A 21866-nucleotide genomic window follows, 5' to 3' on the forward strand; every position below is an offset into this window, starting at 1 on the left:
AGCTGCATGTGTAGGACATGGCCTTTTGGAAAGGACTGGTACTGAAACTCAGCACACAGGTAAGGTGGAAACCAGCCAGGGAGCAGGTTCAGTTGCAGGCACCAGCAATAAAGAAAACTGGAGCAAACCTCCAGCACAGGAGTCCAATACCTATATAGGGAACACATACAGAAATAAATAATGACAACTTTAAGTAAAAGCTAATTGGTGTCGGGATGCCTTACAATAACCTGATCTTTTATCCCACCTCAGAGAATAAATAGGGTGAAACAGAGCAAAGCAGACCCTATTCTCACCGATACTCCCAGGAAACCCATTCTTGTGACTCACTTTTATTTTTATCCATGAGCTAATTTTGAAGACAAAACTTTATTTGGACTTAGAAACTGATTTTCTTTACGGAACTGTGTGCAAAAATAAGTGATTTCAACTGAATGCATAAACTTTAGTGAACATATCAATAGCTGCTTTGTGAGAAGTATTTGTATTCGCAGTGGAAAGAGCTGCATAAAGACTACTTTAGTGTTCATGAAAGTGACAATCATTGAACTACATAAGATGTTTCTCACTGATAGTAAACACCCAGACACCATTCCTGAGGACAATGAACACATCTTAAGGAACCACAACATACCGGATGAGACTGACCACTCATTTCTCATGCATTTTTGGTCAGAACACCAGACGGTTTGTTCTGTCTTTGCAAAGTGTCTTTGAATGTATGCAGAAGGGATCATATCCATCCAAAAAAAACCCAGAGGGAGGATCTGAGGGCTTTTGTTTGGATTTTTTTAAACTTAGAGTGAAAAAAAGAAAAAATCCATTAGTTGTTTGAAGCCAGGATACAAAGGACAAGGGGAAAAAATTAGTTTAACTTACAGCGATCAGCACTGCTTGCCCCATACGAGTTGGTAGTTTTGCCCACAGGACACTTGATACAGGAGGAACGTCCTGTCTGATACTGATAGTAGCCAAGAGGGCAGGGAATGCATTCATCGTTCTGGAAATGACTGCCTGGAGGACAAACAACTGCAAAGAGAACAATCACCTTATTACTCTCTTAGAATCCAACCAGTTCAGGCCTCTGCACACAGATGTGTGGGGTGTGTACATATATATATATATATATCTCATGCTGGTATCTCATAGGCTTCAAGATCTTAATACCTTTATACCTAACAAAGGTAAACACTCCTTAAATGTTCATTAAACTCACCAGTGACTGGAATATAGACTGTGGCCTTTTTTTCTCACCCTAAAAATGTTCGTGTATTAGTGCACATCAAGCTGTTTGGAAATGCCAAGTCCAGGCCTGATTTCCATTTGTCAAATCCATTTGTAATAAGATAATGCACTTTTTGTTGGTAAGTTGTCAAAGAAAACAAAGACAGAAAGCTACAAACAGAGTAACTTCTAACACTACAGACAGAAAAGGGAAGGCTCCTAGGAACAGGAACTCCAGAAACATCGTACAGAAACCCACCATATGGTAACACTTTCATTCAGAATTCCTGGTAATGATTTTTAGTAAGCACTTCCAAACTAAATAGTGATGGCTGGATTAGAAGTCACTAGCTGTGCACATGACAACCCAAACACAAAACAAAAAGATATTCTTAGTGTGTATATACCTATCATTTTCAGAATGATCAGGAGCAAGATTTCCAGCTGACCTGATGCATATTACAAAGAAAACTGTCTTCTGGAAGGTCATGAAATACTGGCTTTCCCTCCAGATCATTCGAATGAATATTACAGCAGAAGAGTAACAGACGCATTTGGAGGACAATACCTTTACTTGTTATTTCACAGCTGTTTTCCAGATGTAGATTTCCTTCAAAACACTATCAAATTTATATTTTGGGACATTGACAAGGTGAAAAACTTCATTTCTGTTCTTGCCCTACATCTTAACAGCAGTTTAAGCTTGTGTGAGAGAAAAATAGTAATGAAAAACTGGCCGTCTCCACTACAACCTATATGCTGAATTGCTGTTCTGGCCAACACACTGGAATGTAAATTAATTTCACTTATAGGAGCACCTAAATTATAATAGACTAAAAAGATCTAAAAATATGATCATTTTTATACAACTAATATAAAAATGATCATATCTTCCTTCATCTGCTATAAATGGTCCAATGGGAAGGTCTAGGATAGAGAACTGTGAGATGAAATTTTCTTCCTAAGTACATATCAAGACAATTACTCTAGGTATAACACATATCTAAAATCAATTACAGACCCAAGAAATCCCGGATCAGACAGAATTCTCCTGTCTTAAGCACATTATGTGTATCTGATGTATTTAAAGACATTTTCCAACACACTCAAAAAGGATCACATTCATTGCAAATGAACAACAGGAGAAATTAAAATGAAATGAGTAATCCGTGCTTCAACTGAAGACAAAATGCAAAGGATGAGGAACACTAATTAAGCGATCAAAAATTAAAAAGGGACAAATTAAGCTGTTTGTTAAGAATTCTCCTGGTTTTGTAGCTTTAGTCACGATGTGAAAGTAATATCTGTGTCTCCCATCACATTTTAAGTGAGCAAAATTGCCTTTTGTCTCACACATCAGAGTAACAAAAGGGCACAAAGAGCAGCAAAAAATGTTAGCGAAGACACTTGTTTTCTAGACTCTATAACAACATACATTCATACATTTTAGCAATATAAGAAACTAGAGAACAGCTTTGACCCAAAATCTCAGAGCTAAGTATTAGCACTGGGCTAAAATTTGTATCCCTAAGATAGGAAAATAAATAAAAATAAAATAACTAAGATAAAGTATAAAAATAACATTAAACCCCAAATTTAATCCCTTGCTCCTGCACATGAAATTTGTAACCTGGTCTCACTTCTAACTAGACCCAGGTTTCTGTGCACCAGGAGAACACCACGCTGAGTAGCAAATTCCAGGCTGAAGAACAACTCACTGGAGTGACTGCACAAGGATACCACTCCTCATAGTTCTGTAATCAGAGGTGATACTTCTTACTACTAGTCCCTACTATTACTAGAGACTAGGACAAGATAAATGACCAAAAGATATCCATAATGCAAATTAAAACATATATATAAAAATATATAAGATATATATATTATTTATAAATTTATCTCTCTCTTAAAGGAAGCAGAAACAGAATTCTTAAATCCCCTGTTCAGAATAATATATGCAGTCCTACTACACAAACCAATGTCCAGCAGTGTGTATACCATGACAACTTAGAGTACAAAATCTCTGCTAAAAACTAGAGCACAAACTGTCTCATTTCCACATCTCTATGATAAGTCTGTTTCACTGAGTGACTTTTACTACCACTAGCTGGTTCAAATATGTATGAATTAACTCATGAATTGAATTAATACACTGCTTCCTAGAGGCCTTTATCCTTGGCAGGAAATACTTGGCAAAAAGGTCCAATTCTTCGTAAGTTCTTCTGCTCTAAGTGATGAACTCTACTTAATACTGACACCTTTACTCAGTACAACAGTACATCTAGTTAAGTAACTGCAAGTCGTTACAGACTCCAGATTCTTAGTAGGAATTACTCATTTTTTTCTCCTTGGTGTATTTAAATAACCAAACTCTGAAGTGTTTCGGATCATGAAGATGAACTGAAACTGGTCAACTTACCCTTAAAAGCCCAAGCTGGAAACTGCAGCTGTTCAGAGCTGATTCATCGTTTGATTACTTTGAAGCCCTTGACCAGGCATTAGGAAGCTCTCCTGACTTAAAGAGGACCACCACACCAAGCTGGGAGCTAAGTTGTTTTGCTGTATTTTGATTTGCTCTAGGGTCTCAAACTTAAGCTGCAGTGCTGAAGTTTCCCCATCTGAAAATATTCCCCATCCTGGAAAAGTTATGCAATACCTGCTACTGTTGATCTTACACCTAGAAGTGGTACATCCCTCCTCTGTTCCAAAAAAAAGCTAGACATAGTGAATACATCCCAAACTGACATAAGACACAGACTCACTGACACTAACCTGGCTAAGCACAATCAGGGTTGTGCTATAGGAGGGTTGATGCTGATAGAAACAAGAGTGGGGCTGTTAAAGCAAAGGCTTTTGGTAGCATGATCTGGTACACAGGACTGCAAGGCACAGCCATGGGGATCCATCAAAAAGGTAGGTTTGTCAGGCCTAAGCAGGATGTTGACAGAAAGGCAGCCTGTTCCAGGGAAGCCAACTAAACGGAAGGAAAGAAGATGAAAAGAGGGCAGGAGTGCAATCAGGCCTAGGTGATGGCCAACACCAAGAAAGCTTCCATCAGAGCTGGCTAGACTTGGCCCAGGACTTGTGCCATTTCTGCATCTAGGCTTCTATTCTCAGTAACTTATCATCATCTGAAGCACCGGCTACATTATCTATGTGAAATCTTCTATTAAGGATCACATACATTACAGAAAGACCTTCTAATACCAGACAGATCTAAAAAAATCCCCCAAAACATTTGCAACCCCTTCTATACCATGTCAGTGCCATGATGCCTATTTCCAGGTTGTTGGTTCAATGCAAGGACTGAACAGTAAGCAAAGCACTTATTTCCATCTTATTCCTCAGACTTATCTTTCACACCAGCAATTTGCACCTTTCACATATTGACCATAAACACAAATTCACTGATGATTTTCTAACTTTAGCTTTATACTAATTCCTAACAATATCAAAGAAGGGAAAGCTAAACTGAGACATACCACATCCTTGTGAACTTGGGGCTGCTTGCCCAGGAGATGATATTCTTCGAAATCCGCTTTGACATCCTAGCTGCACACTCGGTGACAAATCAAACTCTTCATCCCGTGGAAAATCAACAAAAGAATCTGCTAGGAACTGCTTGGAGTCCAAATACAGCAGAAAATCACCGTCCTTAATCTCTTTTATAAATGCTCCAATGAGATTTTCTCCAACAATTGCATTTTCTAAAGTTGGGGGGGAGAGAAATACAACAAAATATCATGAAAGAGATTCTCAATATGGGAACAGAACATAGAAACTGATGAACTTCAAGTTAAAAACATAGGCAGATATAGAAATACAAGCATGACTGAATCTGTATGGTGCGTATCAGACTAAAATCCTAATCTCAGTATCTGTAGAGGTGCTAAAGAGACAGGGGGAGAAAGCCTAACCAAAAAATAAAGCATCAGAAAACAAAACTTAATTTCTGAGTAACAAACAAAAATTCAGCAGATGAAAACCAGGATTATCTGACATTCAGATCGAATTTATTCCTGGTTTGTGTTTGTTTGGGTTTTTTAGTTGTTTGTGTTTTTTGTTTTTTAATGGGTGTCATTTGTTTCTTTTTCAGCATCTTGTTGCTTTGTTTTTGAAGGCCACCATCTGCAGCAATATAGCAATCACCTTCCATCACACTGCTGATATTCAACATATCCAGCTATTCAACAGACACACTCTTCACAATTGCTGAAGTTGGTGTTTAAAATGCTGGAAAACAGTGAGCACCTTTCCTACTCTCTATATCCTTAGTTGCCCAGACAGCTTTCCTTTCGATGCCTTGTGCAAGCACAGTTTTCAGTGCCAGATCAAGAGCAAACTCCCCAGTTTGGCTGCACCAGAAGTACAAGAACAGTGTTCACAGCAGATTTTGTTTGCTATCACATTCTGTTTATGCCTGCAGGGTTTATGACACTAAATGAAATGTTGATGTGGTTTACTGGTCCCAATTTGCAAGACAAAGGCCTAAACCTTTAAATACTGAAAACATTGGTGCTCTCTGTTCCTGAATGTCGGTCCATAGCTGATTGCTGTCATGGAGATGTTTTTTCCCCTGTTGCAGAGGAGAGACACAAGACCATCCACTTATGGGCTCAAGTGAATGGTCCTCGCATTAAAACTGGCAACTGTGTCCGTGTATTCTCAATGTTCTGTTTCCTCCAGTTTTGAGCAACCTCTCCTTCTGCTGCACTGACACATCCTATAATCAACAAAATAGCACTTAGTTTGGTCAAACCCAGGCCAGAATGATACTTAGCTCACAAGGAAGTAATTGGAGATCACCACATAATTAACACCGTTTTGCCTATGTTTTGCCAGAAATTGTCTCATAACTGAAAGCCGGAATAAGCAGATTAGCCTTCTGAATTGTCTAGTGACTAGCTGTAGCAGAATTAAAAATAACCTTGAAATAACAGCTGAGGGAATTCACATGTAGAAAAGAAGCAATTAAAGCAGTAAGAACCCTCCTACGTCCATTGATTGTCTTTTAAAGCATTTCCTTGTGTTGAAAATTTCTTAACACTATCACTAAATGTGACCCTTCTATGACCACATTATGCATCCATTCATGTACAATATCCTTTGCATTCAAAGTATGTAAACAAGTGTTTAACTGTAGCATACATGTTCATGCATTGCAAGCAGATGGGTACATCCTGGAATATCTCAGCAAAGAACAGCTCAGTGATAGACATGCCAGCCACAGACTTGCCGGTAACATCTGACACAAGCTGCCTCGGTTCAGCCCTTCCAGCATGGGCCACACTTCCCTGCTGACATGGGACATCTTAGCTTCTCGTCCAAGATGAGTTTCCTAGGAACTTCAGCAAGCTCTAAAGCACAGCAGATATAACAGTGCTTCCCTGGGTTTGCTCCTGTTTTGCTGCACAATTTGGGAAATTCAAGCTACTATGCATCTCATTCATTGTTAGATTAAGTGGAAGTTCTTACTAAGCATTTCTCCAGGACCTGATATACCTTTAGGGACTTGGACTTCTGGGGGAAAATACATTTTTTCACATACAGAAATATCCTGCAAATTGTTGCATCTTGTGTTATCTTGTGGGAAAAAATCTAAGATTCTCTTCTGTTGAATGAAACACTAATTTCAACAGGTAAGGGATCATGCTGTTACCTGGAGTTTATACTGGCCAAATGAGAAAGTGAGAGGAAAGTGAAAGAAAAAAAAAGTAAATTTGTTCTTTTTTAAATTTTCTTTAAGGAAAATGCAGAGCACAAAGACACAACTTGAAATATCAGATGTATAGTGCAGGGATTGATTTCCTCCAGTCTCACTGATGGGGACTGTTTACTATATCTTCATCCACTTAAGACTCACTTTTATAATTCATATTTTTGTTTATTGAACAGAAAAGAGAAAAATTGGTGCAAGTGTTCCTCAGTATTCTAGAGCTGAGGTCTAAGCTACAGAGCCAAATGGCATAAGATCCTACAGGAAAGGTTTAGCACAGTGCAAAGCCTCAGAAAGAAAAAGTAAGTAAAAGTGCAAGAAAAATGCAAGAAAAAAAAGTAATGAAGCATTCATGAGCGATTTAGATTTGAGGCTCTCCACTGGGAACATATATATACTGTGCTTCTGTTTAGCAATTGTTTTCTCAGCTATTTCCTAGGAGAAAAAAAAAAAAGCAAGACTTCTTATTTACCCATATAGAAGCTAAGAGAAGAATAAAACTATCTTAGTAATGTAGATTTTCAAATCAGAGAACGAATTTGGTCACTGTGTGTAAACACACCAGAAAACACCTCAAACAGAAAGATCCAAAGCTGCCTTAGAAGGTAAGGGAAGTTGATGGTGCCAAGAGTATACAGAGAGCAGGTTCTGTTCTGCCTCTTCTGAAACCATACAGTCATTCCCTGAAAAGCAGTTTTAGTACTACAGGAAAAATTTAATGTGGAATGGGTCAAAAATGTAATGCCCTTGAAGTGAAACACTTTGAAAACTAAAGTTTCATATTTAAAACATAAAGTTTCATATAAAGTTCAAACACACTTCTGCAAATGGCTTGAATATTCACTTATATGAACATTCACTTGAATTTCCCTTGTAATCTGCAACAACTGAATGGATGTAAATGCAAACATCCTATAAATCCAGGAACCACACCACCACTACAGCCACTGTCTGCATCCTGAAGGCTTTTGAATTCAGTTCTGGTCAGACAAAAACTGATGTAGGGCATGTCTCCAAGTCCCAAAGTTAGAGGGAACAACACATGCAGGCAGATCTATTGATATTTAGTGCTGCGAGCATCATTGCAAAGCAGTAAGGCTGGAGAAAAGGTGGCACAGAGGGCATTTGAAATTGGGATGTGTCTTTTACACCTTATTCTAAAGGGAAACACTGACTGCTTTGAAAGAACTTCCTTAGACCATTCCTAACTCTCTTGGAAACCACAGCAAAGATCTGCCAGTCAGTGGTCTCTGAATTATTGCTCTAGGATGTCTGAGGTAAGGGTCGTTCTTTGGTGTCAAAAGTAATGTAATAAACAGAAAAGGGGGAGAAAGAAAAAAAGAAAAAATACTTGGAAGAAATTAGTTATATTTTTGGCAATGTGTGAACTGTGTTCCTCTGAGTCCAACCCAATAATGAACACAATCTTTTCCACCACTGAGGACATGCCCAATGGAAATTAACATCTGGGAAAGATCAGCTCATGCCCGATAAAGTGATTTTCAACTTCGGTCAAAGAAGCTGGGAGAGGCAGTCTTATGTGAAAAAAAACATTCAATTATAGCTCCTTTCTTTTCCAAGAGTAGTATATCAACACCACAAGCTCAAAGACAACTCCAGTGTTATAAAGACAGACTGTTTCAATGAGCACTTATAATACTTTGTCAGTGCCCCCTAAGAGCAGATACAGGGAAGCAAAGCAATTAAAAGCAAAGCAGGTTTAATTCACAGAAAAAAACCCTTACCAATATCATGTAAGTCAGGGAGAGAAGCTGCTGGGATGTTTTCTAGCTGAGTCCTCCATGTGACATTCACCCCCAGGCGGTCCATGCTCAGGCATTCAACATAGACAGTGGAATCATCACAGACAGAAACCGAGCCAGTGTTTCCATATGCATTTACCTTGGGTTCAAAATTAAGCCATAGTTAGTCAACCTGAGAATAGGGAAAGTCAGCCTTTCCCTATTAATTTGCACTGTGCTATGCTCAAAAGGAACATTTTCAAAAGGGCCTGTAAAAGCAGAACTAGGAAAGGATAATTTTAGCAGGTCATTTCCTCACAAGAATATTTAAAATGTTCTTTTCCATCAAAATGTATTTTTAATAAATATTGGACTTATGTGATATGACTTCTATGGCTACAATTGAGTTGATCTGCCGATGTGAGGTCAGTGAGACTAAACATCCTATTTTCCCAGTTATCCATTTGATAATGCTGACAATCCTGACAGATTTCATAGCATATTCGGCTCTTCCACATCTCTCAAACAAGCAAAGTTCTTCTTTGTGTCTCACCTTTCTTTTTTTAATACAAAGAAACCAAACAGCCAAACAACAAAAAAACCAAACCAGACCAAAAAAGACCACCAACAACAGGGAAGAAGGAACTGAAATTACCTGGAGGTGACACAAACCACGAGCCTTCAACTCATCTAAAATGAATATCTGGAATGCCTGGAGCAATCCAGAGTAGTCAGAACTACAGGTCTTCTCAGGAGGCAGTAGTAGTTGAAAGTGTGCTTGAACTTGGACTGTCTGAAATAATTGGAGCTCTAAAAATCAAGTAGATAAAAGGGCATTTAGTAGTGTCGCTAATGTAGAAACTGACTTCCAAAGTCACTTTGGGAAAAGATGACACTGATTTGGCATTTTGATCTTGCATCAATAGCATCTCCCCATTTCTAGGTGAACACAGTAGTTGGTAGTAAATAATAAGCAGCAAGAGATGCTTGATAAATATATATATGTTGTTCATTAGGGAAAAGCCAAGTGATATCATTATATAATAATAATATTTTACACTGCAGCACTCACAGAAGGATAAGGAACAATCTGAATTACTAACAAGGACTTTTAGAAGCCTTAGCAGACAGGAATTTCCAGAGAATGAGATGAAAGGTGATGTTATGCCAATACATAGAAAAGAAACAGGAAGACAGGAATTATTGACCTGTCAACCTCCACTTCTCTTAGACACATTCATGAAAATACTTCTTAATTTAAAAGTAACTAAATGGTTAAAGCAATTAATACTAATTTAAATGGGCTTTCAGAAACCCAGCTTGCCAAATTAACTGGGAATCAAGTTTTAGGAGAGACTAAATCTGATTGCGTAATTATGGTGTTGAAGTGGACATCTACAAGGCCCTTCCAATTTTATGATAGCAAACAAAAGTGATGCAAATCACACAAATAGATAAGAAATCTGTGAGCTTATCAGTCACAAAATAAAAGTCTTTTGGGGCAGTTTTTAGCCATAAAAAAGGTGCAGATTTCTTGGCTCCACTAGAGTTACGCAGACCCCAGGCTTCACGGAGGGTTGTTATCTCAGATTCAGCACAGTGGTCATGCTGTCATGCCACCTCCAAATGGAGCCTGCTCTTATCCCATCAGCCTGGGCAAGCAGCAGAGCTCTCCCTCCTTCACCTCCTCTACAGACTCTCACTGCATCACATACAAGTGTCACTGTTTGAGCACAATTCTCCACCCCTTACCCCAAAAGGAGTGTGGGAAAGCCTGGAGAGCTTCCAAGGAGAATGGTGGGAGGGACCAGATGACACAAAAGCCTCCCTCTTCCTGCAAGGCACAAAGCCCTCTGTCTGTTTAGTTTATCATAGGGTACTTAAGAGCTGACTTACCCACAATCTTGAAACGTACACATAAAGAACAGGAAATAAGATTTTTAGAGTGTGGGTAATTATCAATTAGAACAAATTACTAAGTGTTGTGGTGAATTCTCCATTGTCGTGAAGTTTATACAATTGTTTTCTGATGTGTTGGGAATTTTTCTTTCTCCTTAAAGCCATGCTCTGCAACAAACACAAATTACTGGGGCAAATCCTTAGCTTGCATTAAACACTACCTTGTATCAGATTGCCACACGCTCCCCTCTGTCGTTACAGTTATTCAACTGCCATCAGGCAAAACCAAAACTTACTTCATAACATGCTACAAAAATATAGCAAACATGGTTACAGACAAAAATACCAGTCTGAAATTTGAAGTTTAAAAACATTTACGTTTGGAATAGAAAAGCTGGGGTACAACTGGAAATATGTCAATACAGGGGTTTCCAGAATGGGTTTAAACCATATTGGAAATTAAGAGTAGATACAAATTCGACATCAAGATCTACTTTTCTCAAAAGTTCAGCACTGCTACACATTGCCGTTTAGATCAGAATATATCTATGTATCTCTATTTGAAATAACTGAAAAGGCCAACATTAATACCCAATTACTTGAGTTTCAAATAGACAGCCCATTCTCCCAAGATTTAAAGTGTCATTTTTCCCTTGAAAATTCCACAGGTCAGCCAACCAACACAACAATAATCCTAAAGAACTGACCACTGCAAAAAGATGCAGAAGTAACAGTGACTTGATCATGCAAATAAACAGTCAAGTTCTGCCAAATTCAAACATCTGGCGCTCATCTGTTCTTCCACGACTAAGTGGTTCCTTTGGAATCACTTCATGGCGCCAGCATCTTTTAACTAACAAAGATTAATCATAGAATCATAGACTAGTTAGGGTTGGAAAGGACCTTAAGATCATCTAGTTCCAACTCCCAAATCTCCATATAGATTGAATAACTATTCATAGCTATAGTATAAGAGAAAAGCAGCACTGCTTCTAGAATAGGAGCCAGCCAAGAGACGGATACGAAGATGGCAGAAGACACGACTAATCTGATTTAATTTAGCAACTCCCATATAACTCTTGTGTCCTATTACTGTCGTTCACACAGTAGCTTCATGATGAAAGCAGATTTTTGCACACGTATTCACACTGCTCTGTGCCCTTCCCGACCCACAGCAGTTCAGACATACTCTGGCAGGCCTGGTAGAGCGGGGAAGCCGAGACCCATCGACGCTGTTGTACATCACACTGAAAGGACGTGGTGGAAGAGGCGCTGTGGAAGCCCTGGCGACACACCAACTGGCACTGCTGAATGCTTGGAGCTTGCCCAGAAATGTTTGCACAAAACACAGCTCCGTTGAGCACAGATGAGGCACCGAATGGCAGAGCACACTGCGGACCTTTAGGCACATGAGAAGTGGGCTACATTAGTGGCATACTAGGAAGCACTTTGAGTAAAAAGCCCACAAAATCCTCATATCAACAGAGAAAACCTAGACAGCATCCTGTGCATTCCCACTCATCTCAACTTGGATCTGGTTTGATGTCAGCATGGTTCAGTTTACTAAAGCTGATGAAAAGACACATATTGGCTTTGATGGGTAATGCATTGGGACCAGAAATCTACGTGCATGGATTCTAAGAACAGATAAGTTTGAAACAGTCATGAATAAATTTAAGCAGGAAATGAGAAGGAGGCTTCTGACCATCAGCAGAACAGACCTTTACAAAACATATCCAGTGGGAATAGGCAGGATAAAAAAAAATACAAATAATAATCTCAATTCCCTTTAAAGTGAAGTTTGAAAACTTCAAGATCAGGAGCTCATGACTACGGTGTCCTCAATAGCACCCAGATGTTTCTGATGACCCAGCAGGTCCTTAACAGTAATATACAGCTTTGGAGTTAGAGCACAAAGTTTACCCTATCAACTCACTATGCATCAATACAGTCATTTCAACTGTACCAGCCCACTATAGCAGACTAGTATAGCATGCTAATGATAATTAATTTCTACTCGTCAGTACAAACTGACTGCTTCACTCAATACAAGCCAAATCCCAACCTGATTACTGAATGTATCTAGCGATATTTAAACACTTCTGAGTTCTAGAGCTACAGAACACAGGAAGAAAAACTTCCTCACTTAGAAATAAATATAAAGAAAATTATGTTCTTATAACATACAATTCACTTGCTTGGTGAATATATAGATCATTTCCCAAATAGCAATGCTCAGATCAGTCCCAACCTCTCTAGTCCATGGAGGAAGGCAAACACTCCTGATAATTCAGGTCTGAGCAGCCTCCTTCTCCCTCATCTGACAGAGATAGGAAGATTAATTCCTTAACTTAGCAGCCACTTCAGTTAAAGCTTAAAAAAATACAGGATGAATCTGAGATCCAGTGAGCACAGTACATCTTTGTTCTCCAACCCTGAGCATTTCAATGCCAAAATTAAAGGCTTTCATATTTATCTCACTGAATTGCCCAATGCACTTTTTTCCAAGTCACTTTTATAGCATCTTTTCTGCAATAACTCTATAAATGAGGCCTGCTCCTCACTCACTGACTTGTATCCAGTCTCTTTTTTCAGTAAAGGTGGAAACCTGGCATCTTTGCTTACAAATTTTATTAAACTTCCTGAGATTTTAGAACCAAAAGATGTCACTGCAAGAGATAGTAATGCTTATCCTGACAAACGTAAACTACACACACCATTATGTGTAAATTACACAATATATCTCTTTATACAAAGTATGTAACAATTAGTCTGTAGTCCGTTTATTGCTATAACACATTCCTATATTCAGCAAGTCAAATCTAGTCTCAGCTGCTACGGCTTTTTACTATCTGTTCCAATGAGAGTTGGTGTGTGAACTAGAGAAATAACCAGCCCCCAAAACATAAGTGATGGATGATTTCCTGGCATGACTCATAGGTATCAGTTCACAATCAGGGACTTGCTCATTTATCCTTCTACAGATATTCTCTCATTTACTATTGTTATGAAGCCTGCACCACTTTGTCATTCTATTTCTGCCCCAACTTCTCTGTCTTGTAGGAGTGAATCAGAATACAGTTGAATATTGACCCCTCTTTTATAGGTGTTTTCTAAAGATTTCCATAAGGAAATTACTGTGTCCAGGACCTTCTCTGGAAGCCTTTTTCTCCTCCATTTCTACCCAGAGTTGTGGAAACTGGGCATGAGGATAGCAGATGTGTGTGAGGACTGCTACGGTACTTGGCATCATCTGTCTGATGCATGTAAACTAGAAATAGTCAGATTCTACCTGATGGAAACGATTAAGCTAATGAAAACAACATTGCATGCACTGGGCACTGTGAAGTTATTACTTGATGTTTACAGCTGTCTGTTCTGATGTTGGAAGAGAAGTTTATCATATTTTTCCACCACAACATCTTATTTTGCTGATAGACAAGATCTCAAAGATAGTGATGATAGTATTCTTTTCTCTTTTCCTGATCAATTACTAGTAGTTCCCAGAACTAGAAGTAGATGGTTGGATAGACTGAGGGGAAAAATAACTTTTGCTTCTTTATTTTTATACAATAACTAAGCTGTTCTGCATGAAAAGGTTCCATTGTTATTTCAAAATCCAGGAAAATCATTAAAGATCATTTCAATGGTATTTCTATGCAGAAAATAAAAGTTTTCAGTAAAGCCAGGTTTCCTCTATATTTTCAAAGTAGTTCTCTCTCTCAGCTCAGTCTTGTAAAAAGAAAGGTCATTAATCATTCAGTCACTATTCCCTCTAGGAAAAGTATAGCATTATAGGATCCCAACAAACATCTGATGTGCACTCAAAATGTAAAACCATCCTGAAGGAATATCTTGGGGTACAGCTACACCCTCCTTGGAACATATTCCATAAATTCCCTTGGAATATAGGGGGAAATCTAGAAGATAAGCTTTCATGGAGATAAGGAGATATCAAGGACTTCTATACAACTAGTTCTGACTTTTCTCTGCCCTACTTGAAGCGCTTCCCCTTTTCCTTGTTCACCTTCAGAGTCTATGGGAATATCGATCCGTGCTGTTGAGTACTGGGTGTCACTGGTCCAGGCAAAATAAATATGATGTAATCCATGTCCCACAGAGATATTAGCCCCCAGTCTGCAAGCAGGATGGCAGCAGCGCTGTACTTGTTAGACTGATCAGCTCTGCTTCTCTGAAGAGCTAGAAACCTGTATCGGGCTGCTATGCTCACAGGGCTACACCACCCGCATTCCGGAGCTCACCTTTTCAGACCTCAGTTGGACCATGGAGCAAATACAACTCTGGGGTCTCCTTCTGGCTTCCAGAAAATCCCTTCTACACCCCTCCCTTGGCACAAGAAAGTTTAAAGAAGATTATATTGGTCATGGTTTCCAAGTTGGCTGAGGAGCCATCTAATTGATTAAAATGCCTTACAGCCAGCTGGGCTGATACAATCAGGTATTTGGTTGGTGAGCATGTATTGCTCTTTGTATAGCAGAACGACAAAAGGAAACCAAAGCAATTTCTTATCATGCAGACACTAGTTGAAGATTTTCTTTTCAAATCTCTAGTTTCCACTAATCATTCACTTTGGAGCATAGCCTTGTAGAAAGTTTAATTTGTTTTGCTTCACTTCAGTGATGGGAAGCTGTATAAAAGCCATTGCAAATTAAATTTATCCAAATGTCTCCCATTTGGACACCTCACTGGAAACCATGACTGAATTCCAGCCCTTCATAGCTTTGGTCATGCGGGAAATATTCTGTGAATATGTAGTGTTTTGGCACATCCTCTTCACAACTCTGGTCACAAGCCAAGAGTAGGAATGGCAGAACCATACATTTTTCAGATTTTATTTTAGTCAGCTGAATGGCTTTTAATCCCAGAGCCAGCTCAGGCTAGAACAGGTTCAAGGTTGCACCAAGCTGTTCAAATTGACTTTTTAACTAAGTAAGTTTTATAGCTTCTCCTTGACAAAGCACTTGAAGAAAACTGGACATTGTGCCCAGGTAGGTCTGAAATCCGCTGTAACTTCAGATATAAGTTATATCTGAAGTTTTAGAAGATATATAAAAAGAAGATACAAAAAGATAAGCATACTGCTTGAGCAAGAATCACTATAAAGGTTTGAACTAAGATTAAGATTATAAACTAAATAAGATTAAATAGAACTAAATACTGGAAAAAAGATAGGATCTGGTCAAGTTCCAGACCTGGATTTGCCCAGAGGCAATGATGTGCCTCAAGCAGGAACTCACTTGCACATGCAGGTCTTCCTCTGCTTACTCGTGTCCCTGGAGCTTCTTCTCCATTGTCAAAGACACACCAGCAGCTCTCTTGATCCCGGCTGCATTGCATGGGTGAGAAAGTCCCGTTGTCCCCTTCACACTGTGGGATGTAGCCTTTGCCAGCTTCTTGTAAACCAGTTTTAGACCTCAGCATATTACAGAAACTAGGACCTTTGAAGAGAGAAATTTATTGCAAGATACGGAAGACAACAAACTGTCCTAGAGACTTTAACAGCAGTGCTTTCAGCCTGCTTTATTAGAAGGAAGAAAGACAAATGATTATGAAACCATTAATTACTTCACTCATTATAGAAAAGGGGAATTTTTCTTCCATTAGAAAAAAACCCACACTTTTATTAAAGATTAAAGAGCAATTTATATGGGTTTGCAAGAATAAAAGTTGAAAAAATATTTATATTTATAATTTATATTTATATACTTATATTTGCATTTATATTTATTTTGCATTTACATCTTTTTTTTGCCATCAATTCAATAGTGTATAATTTAGATGCTGATATTTAAAATATATTAAAAAAAAAATCAATTGAATGTTTTTTAGTAAGAGTTTTTGATCAAGTTCATTTTAAATGTAATAATATGAACATTTACATTTTAAAATAACCAAAATGTCCCAGTTTCATACCTCCAAATCTGGAAAAAATACCCAACCACAAAACAGCAATATTTCTGGTCTCTCACAAACAAAACAGGGACATGTACCTGTTTCAGGTGCAGAACCACCCCCTGACAAAAAGATCCAAAAAGTTCAATCCAAACTTGGGACAAAGTTGGTTGTTACTAATTTTCTTCATCTGCAAGTGTCAGAATAAGCTTGTAAACCTGTGTAACAAACCATTACACAACTAATTCCTCAGTGAATGTGCAGTTACTTATCCCTGTTGCATGTCCTCATGGACTTCTATCATTAACCCATATATAAGAGGAAGAAAGCAGACTTGCTGGCTCAGATGAAATTATTATCTAACTCACTAACCTCTCCTGAGTAATTATGTACTGTTACAGATGCTCTGGGAGAAGGTTTGCCTGAAGCCAGCAGAAAACTCTCCCATATTTGCTCTGGGAGGTGGCAGCAGAAAATCACTAAAGAACTGAAGAAACAAGCACAGGAGCACTGTAGGCTCTGGGGCTGGCTGTACTGTTCAGAAGAGCAGAGCCAATAGGGCATCCTAATTCCTACAAGAAGGGATTCTTCAAATTAAGAAGAGATTCTTCAACTTTCTGGATCAACCATCTTCTATAAGACTTCAAAACTTCACTATCTTTATTTGAAGACAATAAAAAGGTATTATAAATCTAATAGCCTTCCATGGAGCAGTTATGCACCATATAAAATGCTGACTGCACATGGCCCAGTTCCCACAGTTCAGGATTCACTGCCTTGGAAGACTCATCCACAAGCCCAAAGAATTTTCTATGGTGGTAAGAAATGGAAGGTAAAAAAATGCATAGAAGCCTGACCATCACTTTGTTTCACTGGTTTATTTCTGATGTTAATAAAGGATAACTATTTTGAGATACCTTTTCAATGTTGATGTGCTTGTATGTACCATATCACTGAGGAATTAAACTGTAAGACCTCTGTGTTTCACAGGCATCATTCTGAAAAGCACATATGCTGCAAAGCATTAGGCATTGCCACTAATGTCACAGGCTGTGGTAAAGCATTACTCACACTCTGGATTGCCATCCAAATCTTTGCTGCCACGCTGAAATACTTCTCCTGACACAGGATCTACACACCAAATATCTCTGTTGGATCTCTGTAGCACAGCATATTCTCCTGTCTACAAAGAATCAATTACATGTCATTGCAGAACAATGTATATTAACACAGACATGCCAAAATGCATATCCCAAAGGTTGGTTAAAATATTTGATTGTATTTTTCCATCAGTACAACATACTGAAATGAAACATAAAATACTAAATTTCAATCTACCTAATTTAATGCACAGACCACGCTCTGAAAGAAGCAGGATGCAGAAGCAGAAAGCCCATCGAGATGAAGTTCTGGTATAATCTTGTTTTGAAATGTCTGTTCCCTGCCCATCTCAGGGCTCTATCCTGCTCACTGCCATGTTTTGAGAGCATCACGGACCCTATTTTGGGACACCTGCATTCAAATCCCTTTCATCCTGACATTCTCTCACAGCTGAGGAAGAAAGAGCTCCCCAAATGCCAATCAGTTATGTTGTGCCTATTAAGCTTAGCCCTACAAAAGGACTATGCAGAGCCAACCTGTAGGAGGGAAACGCAGGCAGGGACAGAGCTTTCTATGCCCAGTCGTCATCTCAAAGCTATTTAAATTCTGCCTTATGCAGGGCAATGCCCGTTGTTAGCTTTGGTTTATCCTTTTCTTTCAGGTCAATAGGGATGCACTAAGGGGTGCTTAAGGGGCATAGACTGAAACTATATGGGCCTTTGGCATGGCATAAGCAAAACCAGGGAGGTTTTGTTTCTTCCTCTCTCAGTCAGGTTAAATCACCTCAAGGCAGTAGGGGACAAATAGGTCAGCTGTAGAGGCATCCAGTTTTGAACCACTCCGTCTCCAGCTGGAAATTAAGGCATTGGTTCGAGAGCGCTGACATGATGTCTGGCCTGTAAAAGAGAAAACACCCATGCATGTTAAATAAAACCAAGTTCTCAAACCTCAGCTAGAGAAAGGGGCACATCCCCAGCTCCTTTGCAGATCTCCATTAGGCTCTGCTACAGCATCAGGCAGGGAATTCCTGATCAATGTTTGATAACCACAGAATCACAGGACGGTTGATACCTCTGGAGATATCTGTTTAGACATCTAGCCCAATCCTGCTGCTCGAGCTGGGCCACCAACAATTAGAAGGTCCATTCTCAAACCATAGAATCATAGAATGATTTGGGCTGGAAAAGACCTTAAAGCTCACCCAGTTCCAAGCTCCTGCCACAGGCAGTGACACCTTCCACTAGAGCACGTTGCTCCAAGCCCCATCCAAACTGGCCTTGAACACTGCCAGGGATGGAGCTTCTACCACTTCTCTGAGCAACCTCTGCCAGGGCCTCACCACTCTCGTAGGGAAGAACTTCTCTGTTATATCTAATCTAAAGCTACCCTGTTTCAGTTTGAACCCATTCCCCCTTGTCCTATCACTACACTTACAACCATTCAAGCCAGAATCACACATAATGAAATCAAATGAATTAGCAAAACAAACATAAAATTCCTTTTCCTTTTCTTGCAATAGTTAGAAACCAGCACTGCTTCATGCATGCATATCATATTAGAGTTGTCAATAAATATTAAAATCTGTATGAACAGGTAAAACCAAATATTTAGAAAGAAAAAACCAACTGACATTTAGGAAGTTCTGCTGAGCGTGAGACCAAGGAATCCATGACATAGCGTCCCCTCTCATCCACACACCAGCAATGACCTGGCCAGAGAAGAAAAGCAGCTTTATTTTAGATATTGTACTGCTTTGTTGTATACTGGGAGGATTTTCATCCTTTGCAGCACTATAGAAAGTGATCAGTAAATCTAAGTCACAGTTCACTCTGTTATCCAGAGATAAGTATACCACACTTGAGAGCAGTGGTGAGAATGGAAATGTAGCAGTTTGGTAAGATTTGCTCATTGCATCCCTATCCTGCAACGTATCATCCACAGACTTGCTGAGAGTGCACTCCACCTCATCGTTCTGGTCACTGATGAAGGCACTAAGCAATACCGGCCCTTGAACTGACCCCCGAGGAACACTACTAGCACCAAGCAACCGAACACTGGCTCATTTTTGGGCCCAAATATGCTGCCACTTAAGTCCCTCAATCCAGTCAATTTTCCATCCACTTCACCTCTCTCTAGTTTGGCTACAAGAATGCAGGTTTTCCATCTGTTTTATTAGAATTCTGCTTAGCTTTTCTTTGTTCAAAGCATCTTGTTAGCAATCATTCACCTGTGCTCTCATAGCACTGCGTTGGCTCCCAGTTCCCCAGGCCATCACACTGTGGGATGTAAGGAAGAAATCCCAGCTGCATTGCTTGCCCAGCAGAACCTTTCGAACTAAAGCGATTCCTCCAGTAGAAATGCAAGACTGTAAAAGATAAGTTAAAGAAAACTATTAGTGGCCAATATAAGGTATTTTAAATGCACGTTTGCAAACACCTGAATGTTCCCTGTACCTCAGAAGGCAAATTAACAAACCTGCAAGCACATAAAGGCTGGTAAGTGTCCAGATCGTATATAGTCATCATGTCATACATATAAGACAGCAGAAATCAGCTCTTGGGTTGGCAGGTTAATTACACTGATTAATTATACCTGCTGAGTTGCACCTGTTTTTCAGCAAAATTACATTTGACACAGAGTGGTCTTGTACAGATTCTGGGCATTAATCCATTTAATTAAGCTCTCATCTCTCTTCCTCCTACCTGACTGTGCAGCCAGCTGGAGAGCATAGTCACTGCCTGATAACAGCTTTTCGGAGACCACCACCACCACCTCTGATCCGTAGGGCTGAGCAGAACGTAGGAGGTCCGTGTCTGTGAGCTGTATTCCCTTTGCCATCAGGAAGCTCTCTCCAAACGCAAAGTGAGAACGGTTTGATGCCAGGATAAGCTGCTCTGCCTCTTCCATAAATTTCATGGCTTCTTGCTTAACACCTTCACATATACCAGGACCTATAGGACCAAAGGGTATATTAATGCCTTTCATCTAAACCCAGTAAAGATTTGCATGTGAAAACTAACTGGTCTTTTAATTAGCATCTTCCATTTCCTTCTGCATTCACTAACATGCATTATATTTTGAATTGCATAATAGAAGTCAGACTTGAAAGCCATTTACATCACAGTGTAGTCCTGAATTTTCCAAAGTACTCTTCATACACTGTTTCTAACTTTAAAATGTCCTTTGCCATCTGGATAAGTATCTTCTACAAAAGCATTATATGTCCAAATTACAAAGTCTACACAAACTTGATATGAAACTTTATTCCTCCTTATTCCCAAAGCTGAGAATAAATTCCCACTTATTTATCCAAAATGAGTAACCCCACCTCTGGTGGCCAGCGGCAATAGCAGTATTGATATTTCTGACAAGTCTCCTACTTCACAGCAATTGAAAGGACTTTCTTCTTGTGGCATAAGAGCAAAGACCAGAAACACTGCTACTTATGTGCCAGAAATTCTGTTACTTACATGCTGGGACCTGGTTCACTTCTGCCTTTGTTCCTTGAAGCTCTTCTCCTTTGCTATCAACACACCAACAATCACGAAGTTCAAAGTGGCTTAATGGAGCACTGAAATCAGTATAGGGCCCTGGATAATAGGTCAGCTGCTCATTCAGAAGCTGCCAGAATATATATGGGTCCAGTAAAATGTTCTCAGATGCATAGGTCAAGTTTCCTTCCAGCGCTTCAGGTGGGAGCTCAGCAAAGGAGGAATACGTGGTGAATGCTGGGAAGACATTCTGGTGCCCAGCCTCATACAAAGCTTTAACAAAAGCTGAGAAGCCTTTGGAAGATGCCTCTTTATATCCAGCTATGATGCTCAATAGATCAGCAATGGGCAAGTTCTTGCCTTCATTGTTCTCTGCAATCCACCTGTCGTACCACTCAAAGGCTTGCTCAGGAGGACCACTGCACTGCACTTGCCTCCAGGCACCCTCAGCATCACACTGAGGGAGGTAAACACTGTAGGGCTGCGGCAGAGCACTGGGATCTGACAACAGGAGTCTCACAGCCTTTAGAAACTCCTCACCAGCTGTCACTTGGCAAGCACTTGGGCCTGGGAAAAGGAAAAACATGCATAGCACATCCTATGAGTGCACTGAAGATATACAGTACCACTTGCACCCTTAGCACTATAAACACTAAAACCTGGTCACTTATCCCAGTACTAACAACCACCTTTCTAGTCTGTTACTAAGAGGGCTAATGCTATCAAGCACCCATGCTGAACCAGGGTAAGATTTCCAAAGGCATGTGAGCACTGGAAGAT

General features: G+C 39.5%; 1 protein-coding gene across 1 annotated transcript in view; it reads right to left on the reverse strand.

The window, feature by feature from the left end:
• Positions 1–21866, reverse strand: part of PHF20L1 (PHD finger protein 20 like 1) — a 211504-nt gene that overhangs the window by 110721 nt on the left and 78917 nt on the right. Inside the window, exons 29-40 of the mRNA XM_030509285.1 lie at positions 21066–21653; positions 20298–20546; positions 19823–19960; positions 19226–19303; positions 18379–18491; positions 17566–17677; positions 15840–16040; positions 11771–11980; positions 9338–9492; positions 8686–8842; positions 4707–4931; positions 880–1029 (exon numbers count right to left, since the gene is read on the reverse strand). Of these exons, the coding sequence (XP_030365145.1) occupies positions 880–1029; positions 4707–4931; positions 8686–8842; positions 9338–9492; positions 11771–11980; positions 15840–16040; positions 17566–17677; positions 18379–18491; positions 19226–19303; positions 19823–19960; positions 20298–20546; positions 21066–21653 (2376 nt within the window). The remainder of the gene's footprint in view (positions 1–879; positions 1030–4706; positions 4932–8685; positions 8843–9337; positions 9493–11770; positions 11981–15839; positions 16041–17565; positions 17678–18378; positions 18492–19225; positions 19304–19822; positions 19961–20297; positions 20547–21065; positions 21654–21866) is intronic.

This window comes from Strigops habroptila, chromosome 1 (genome assembly GCF_004027225.2).
Source record: "Strigops habroptila isolate Jane chromosome 1, bStrHab1.2.pri, whole genome shotgun sequence".
Lineage (NCBI taxonomy): Eukaryota > Metazoa > Chordata > Aves > Psittaciformes > Psittacidae > Strigops > Strigops habroptila.